Raw genomic sequence first — 7283 nt, 5'->3', positions numbered from 1 at the left:
TATATATAGCTCTTAAACGAGATCTGTAAACTGTGGAAAAGAAATGCAGAATTAGCCATTCAAAAGAAGCCATACATTCTGATGAAATAAAGAACTGTCCTACTACTAACCTATGAAGAAGGACCTGAAAAAATAGAATATAATGCACTATTCATCAAAAGAGCAAAACAATTAATAAAGACCCACTGAGTTGATATGATTATGCAGGGTTTTTTTTACATGATATTGGCATCCACACAGTTAGTGTTTTGATGAACAGTATTTTATCATCGGTCTGCACCGCTGACCACTGCAGAGCCTTTAAAAGCAACGCCAGCTGAGGGCAGAAGGGTGAGGAGGGCTGGAGAGGGTCGAGAAAAGAAATTCACATATCAAGGAGATGCTTGAAAAGCCAAAGAGTGAGAGGGAAGGATGCTGAATGAAAATTAGCCCTTAGGGATTGATGGCAAAGCCTGTCACCTCCGAGTTTCACCATCTCCAGCCGTCCTCTCTCCTCCCTCAGCCTGATGAACTGTCAAACGCGGTGGGTATGTGACATGAATGTGTATGTGCGTGCGACACAGAAGCTGATGTGTATTCCTGTGAGCACGCACGCGAGTTTCCTCTCATGAGCCGGTCGGTGAGTGTGTAAATGGCATGTGTGAGAGATGGAGAGAGAGAGAGAGGGAAGACATATGAGAACAGACAAATGGAATAACACAGTGTCTACACTGGACACGAGCGGCAAAACATAATCGCTCCCATTATAATCAATGACAGCGCCGGTTGCATCGCCCCGCAAGTTGAAGAACGCCCTTTTGACGCAATGCAGGGCTACTCTAATCTTATTTTTCCTGTTCTAATCTGAAAATAAAAATATATATATATATAATATTGAACTCACAAGTTTAATGTGTGTAAACAGACTACAAACAGAAATTTTTTTTTAACAAAACAACAACACAACAACTTCTTCCATAACTTTAATATCTCATTAAATCAGTCATGATTCCTTTAATCGTTCCACCCCATAATTGGACAATTGTGCCAATTCCAGAGCTAATGCATGCAAAAGAGTGATCAGAATAAACTGTACATCTTTAATACAAATAAAATCAATTATTTGAAAATATTAATTAATATTATACTTCTGTTATGTTGATTCTGCATTAAATCACCATCAGTGTTAACAGCCCTTTAGTGAACATTCATTCATGTCATGCAGCGCATACGGTGACGCATCAAAATGGAATCATTCCCATTATAATAAATGAAGTTGACTATACTGCACAGATGCTCCAGTCACTTAATTTTCCCTGAATATAATTTGATCATTTAAATAACTTCTGATCATTACTTGTGATCAATGACAATTTGTGATTTTTAAATTAAAAAAATGGCCAGATTTAAATCACCTTTTGTTTTTAAACATATATACTACCATAAAAAAGTTTACGGTAGGTAAGATTGTTTTAAATATCTCTAATGCACCAAGGATGCATTTATTTGATCAAAAAGCAGTAATATCCTGAAATATAATTACAATAATTATACAGTTACAATATAAATGTCTTTACTATCAGTTTAATGCATCACATTTAAATAAAAATAATAATAATGTTGATTATTTCTTCTTCAACAACAAAATATCTTACTGACCCCAAACCTTTAAACAGTGGTGTAGCTTTATTCTTTATCTACACCATACTGTTTAAAAGTTTAGGGTCAGTCAGATTGCCAAATACAAACAAAACAAATCAATAATGTGATACAATAACTAATTCAACTGTTTAATGACTTCACTGTTGCTTAAGTTAAGCTCACAGCTGATTAGTACTGAACACTGTTGAAGTGCAGCTTCAAGGCTTCCAGTGTAGACAGGATGTAACAGATTAATTTAAAAGGTGTGAGTGGGAGCACAGACACGCACACATACAAGACGACACACAATCCCATAAATAAAATTGATTCCATTCTCAGGGCAGAGTTAAGCTGTCCCTTTTCTTGTGTCACCATCACCCCTCCTCTCCTAGTCTCCTTCCCATCTCCGTCTCCCCGTCAGCCTTTTTTTTTCTTTGCTTTCTGTCTGTGGACAAATTACGGTGATTATCATTTAGTTCCTCTATTCTTAAACTCCCTTGCTTCTTTTGCTATCTTAGCTTTTTTTCGTCTTCCCTCAATCTTCTCGTTTCCCTTCTCGTTTCCTTCTCTTTTGTACTTTCGCTCTTCATCTGTAACCAGCAGGCACTCCAGGGAAATAAATTAGTAATATTTATGATGAAACCTTCTCAGTATCGTTGCTTCTTATCTCGTCGCCTCATAAAAAAGACACTGATCTTAACAGTCGTACCTATGTAGTAATCCGTCAAACAATCTACCCAGCCATCCATCATGGGCACAGTGCACTGCTCTGCTCCTCTCGAATGCCCAACACGGCAGCCAAGGCTGTTAAAACTACATAAACCAGCTCAACTCCCCCTGCACCTGAGTCTGCATCTATTATACCGAGGGATGCATCAGCCTCGGCGCTCCCCGCAACATTCTTCAAACGTAATTGCAATGGTCAAAACAGCTCCCAAAACGCCTGTAATTTGTTTGCTTTTATCTGAAGCGAACTCTCGGAGAGATTTCTAAATCGGCTTCCAAATACGAGGAGATTTACCCAGCCTTGCTCAGTGAACCTGAGCATCTACCTGGGTGAGACTGATATATTTTCCCCACATGTCTTCAGATAATCTCACCCTGGCTCACTCCGGTAAAAAAACACGAGAATGTGAAGGGCAGAGCTGATGCTGGGAGAGAAGGGGCCCTGTTTTGACCGTACTAATAAAGGGCTGGTATGTAATTGAGCAGAACTGGAGGGAGGCTGCATTTGATAGTGTTACGGCCCCTATGCAGGGACAGTTAAACAGCTGACGGTGAGCACTAGATAAGGCTCTTTTCTATAACCAACTTCTAACTCTAGCTCTCCTGTCTCCCATTCTTGGAAATAGCTGGTTTATATGCACCAACCAGGTTGTATACACAATTCTCAAACTCATTTAGGAAAATAAATTGTATAAATCAAATGTTCTTGGATTTTGCCACTCTTACTGATGGAAACAGTAGGGAGGGGACGGGAAAATGGAACAGTGATTCAAACTGTGTCCACTACACAAGCTACACATGCACTAAACTCTAGACCAGGGGTCTAGACATTTTTTCCGGTTAACCACTGTGCCATTATCTGTAGACTAGAGCAAGTTCCTTCTTGCATTTTAATAGTATTTATAGCTCCTCACAGGCTGTGTGACCATGAGGAATGATTAACTCAAAATGTACGCAAACTTTTAAGTCATGATAAGTTGAAGGCCAACCTAGAATATTAACCTGTCAATCCAGTCTCATGAAAAGCTGTGGGAATTCACACAAGGGTTGGAAGAATTCACAGACACATACACACACACACACACACACACACAAATAATGCAAACCTAAACCTAACCATAAAACCAAACCTCTACACCTAAAAAAAAACCAATTAAAAAATCTAAAGAACATCCATGTTGTAAGATTTCACCATCTCTTATGAATTATTAAAAGTTGTCATGAAAGTGTGATATGATTTGTCATCAGTTTCCTCTGGAATTTCTAATGTGTTTTTAGAATAGCACTTTTTCATCAGTATTTTTAGCAGTCATTACTCATTAGTCTTCATGTCACATGATCCTTCAGAAATCCTTCTAAAATGTGGATTTGGTGCTCAAGAAACTTTTTTTTTTTTATGTACATGCCTTTGTGTAATTTGTTGTAGCACAAAATGTAAAAGTTAGTTTAGACATTATTTCACTCCCAAAACAAAAGCTATGATTCTAAAAACTGCTCAAAATTCCTGTGAGAACCCATGGATTAAAAAAAGAAAAGTAATTCTCTAGTGGGTTTTATGGGATGTACTTCAATGAGTGTCTTTTTCATGAAAGAGGAGGCTTTTATTGTACAAACTATAGGAATTTAACCAGGGTTTGAAATTAACTTTTTCACTCACCAGCCATTCATAACTTCTACTAGCCAAAAAAAAAGTGCCTGAGGCTGTCCACACTGGACACAACAAAGCAACTATTGGAAATAATTTTGTACTTTGTGTCAGTATGTCATAAATAGAATGAGACATTAGTTTGCAATCAGAATTTGTCATGCTGCGCTGCATCCAGTGTAGACAGCATCACTGATTATAATGGGTTCTATTGTATTTTGTGTAGACACGGTGTGAGACTTCAGCCATCTTTTGACTTTTTGCAATTGCTTCAACGCAAAGGAAACCAGCGCCATTAGGATGGATATGTTCAAGTAAGCTAGATATGTTCAGATGCTGCGCAATTAGGCTTTATTTAAATCTATTTAAATCATGGATCATGATGACTCACTCAGTTCAGCATTTGCGCTAAATCTGTGCAGATTTGGCTTACATGAACTTCCCCAAGAAATGAATGAGTGAACATAATTTAGGAAAAGTAACCCGCCAAATTGGCTAGTGGTTTGAAAGTGTTATCCGCCACAGCTGATTTTTACCTGCATTTGGAGGGTGTTAATTTCAAACCCTAAATTTAACTGGCAACTTACTATAACTGGTACTATAACTTCTGCAAGGGATATGCATAGACATGATGTGAAAAGTACTCACTTTGTACGAAGTGCGGAGGGTTGTCATTGACATCCGTCAATCTTACAGTAACCGTTGTCGTTCCTGACAGGCCGCCAAGATGGCCGCCCATGTCTTTAGCTTGCAGCACCACTAGATACTGATCCTGCGCTTCTCTATCTAGATCTGGAACTGCAGTACGCAGGATGCCTGAGGGAGAAAGAGCGACAAAGAGAGAAGCACATCACAAATTCAATCATCTCCTTGAATCAAATCATTTCCATGTGTTCTCTGACCGTAAACTTGTAGAAACGCATCCCAGCGGACAAGGTCACCCGCGTGAAACTCCTACCGTAGGACAACAGTCTATGATGAAGGTTTATTAAAATGTCACAAGGAAGTTTAACTGAGAATACACACTGTAGATTGGAAGAGACCTTTCAGAGTGCTACGGCTCAGAATGCTAATTCCTTCTAATGAGTAAAAAAGAATGCCAAGCAATGCATATAGGACAGAATTAGGTTAATATCCTTGATTAGCATTCACAAACCTCCAGGAGAAAAAGCCCTCTCATTCATATCAGCGTGGGGTCCACAAATGTCAACAAAATTAATTAGGTTTCATTAGACGGCCAAATGGAATCAAAACACGAAGGAAGTCCATTATCCACATTGATAGAGACACAATGCACAGACTTCTACACAAACATTCGCACAATGGATCCGTGCGAGCAGTAAAATTCATCTTTCCCTCTCTCACTCCTTCTCTCTGCCTCATTCATTCTAGCCTGTCATACACACAAATACCCATCATTCTCCTCGCAACTCTTACGCTCACACATAGAGATTGACCACACAGTCCCACTGTGTGTAGAACCGTACTGTGCTCACTTCACTTTTGCCAATTCCACTCTACAGCACAAAGAAGCAGGAGTGATTTTTCAAATGACTACAGCACCTCTGTAACCCTGAATAAAAGCCTCTCGCAAGCCTCCGGGTCACAAACCAGACCCACCGACAGGCACAGAGGCAGAGCACAGAGGCCGGGCCGTTGTGTCATTTAAGCTTGCCATTTAAAGGAAAAGTTCACCCAGAAATTCTGTCATCATTTACTCAACCTCATGTCATTCCGAACCCATATGCTGTTATTTTATTCTGTGGAGATATTTTAAGACTCTTTATACAGCTACACTACCGCATAAAGCATAATACACCTTTAGTATTTTAACAATGGATTTTCATAGTTTAAAAAATAGTTAACCCCCAAAAAAATATGTAATAAATGATTCACTCTCGTGCCATTCACCATATTTGATGTGCTCTATGTATCTGTTGATCAATGTTCATAAATTGAATAATAGGCTAAATTACATCTGTTCTTCATGTAAAGCAATTATGTCTCTTCAGAAGACTTAGATCAAAAATGCATCACAGAGAGAGAGAGAGAGAGAAAACACAAATACATGTCGAAATAATATAAAATACAAGTAAATAAAATGAAATGTTTACAAACACTATAAAAAATGTATTTTGTTCCCCTCATAAATCTTTTAAATTTAATGGTATTCAAAACACAACAGGACTGAAATATTGAATTATAAAACAAACAAATTATAGTGGCATTCACTATAAACAGCATTCATGATAAACACCTAGCCTAAATGAAACTATTTTAAATGAAACTGAAGCTACCAGCGTGTGGAAAATACCCTATACAAATACAATTGGGCACACATACCACTCTCAGTCAGCACGGATCCAAATCAGTGTGCTTTAGGCAGGTTGTGTGTGCTTGATATTTACTGCATTATATAATGATCCGATGGCAGCCACAGTGCACCAGAAGGCCCACCACACACCAGCTTATTGGTGAAGACAATCAGCAAATATGGGATGACTAGGAGGCCATGATGGTCAGAGGCCAATGGGCAAATTTGGCCAGGATGCCGAGGTCACACCTCTACTCTTTTCGAAAGACATCCTGGGATTTTTAATGACCACAGAAAGTCAGGACCTCAGTTAACATCTCATCCGAAGGACAGTGCTTGTTGACAGTATAGTGTCCCCATCACTATACTGAGGGTGCTAGGAACCACACAGACCACAGGGTGAGCACCCCCTGCTGGCCTCACTTGCACCTCTACCAGCAGCAACCTAGGTTTCCCAGGAGGTCTCCCATCCAGGTACTAACCAGGCTCAACCCTGCTTAGCTTCAGTGGGTGACCAGTCTTGGGCTACAGGGTGAAACGGCTGCCGTTTTAATAATAAAACAGTTCCTGGGAAAAGAAAAACCCACCTGTCTGAGCATCCACTGAGAAGTGCGGCTGCCCCTGAACAAGTGTGTACACCAGCCGAGCACTGTTCCCATAGGTGGGATCATCTGCGTCTGAAGCCGTCACCTGAATGATGGAGGTCCCTGAGGAAGAGTTTCAGGGAGCGAGAGAGAGACAGTAAGCAAGAGGGCAAAAAAGACAATAAGAGATGATCAATATGGCACATATGAACATTACAGGACAAGCACATTACATGAAGAGAGCCGTATAAAGACTGACAGATTCTCCCCTTCTCTCCTCTATCTCCCTCCTGCTGCAGTGTGACAAATACAGTATTCACTTTCTCTTCTCCCTAGCCACACACCTTCTTTCATTCGCGCCTCTGTCTGTCTCACTTAATTTCTCTTCATCTCC

At 39.7% G+C, this 7283-nt stretch overlaps 1 protein-coding gene across 3 annotated transcripts in view; it reads right to left on the bottom strand.

Moving 5' to 3' along the window:
- Positions 1 to 7283, bottom strand: part of cdh24b (cadherin 24, type 2b) — a 169670-nt gene that overhangs the window by 57400 nt on the left and 104987 nt on the right. For all 3 annotated transcript variants that reach the window (XM_016280562.1, XM_016280559.1, XM_016280561.1), the window contains 2 exons: positions 6893 to 7012; positions 4640 to 4807 (listed from right to left, as the gene is read on the bottom strand). In XM_016280562.1, the coding sequence (XP_016136048.1) occupies positions 4640 to 4807; positions 6893 to 7012 (288 nt within the window). The remainder of the gene's footprint in view (positions 1 to 4639; positions 4808 to 6892; positions 7013 to 7283) is intronic.

The sequence above is a fragment of the Sinocyclocheilus grahami genome, unplaced genomic scaffold, assembly GCF_001515645.1.
Source record: "Sinocyclocheilus grahami isolate Dianchi unplaced genomic scaffold, SAMN03320097.WGS_v1.1 scaffold141.1, whole genome shotgun sequence".
Classification (NCBI taxonomy): Eukaryota; Metazoa; Chordata; class Actinopteri; order Cypriniformes; family Cyprinidae; genus Sinocyclocheilus; species Sinocyclocheilus grahami.
Note: the sequence above shows the minus strand (reverse complement) of the source record. Positions and strands in the feature narration are given on the sequence as shown.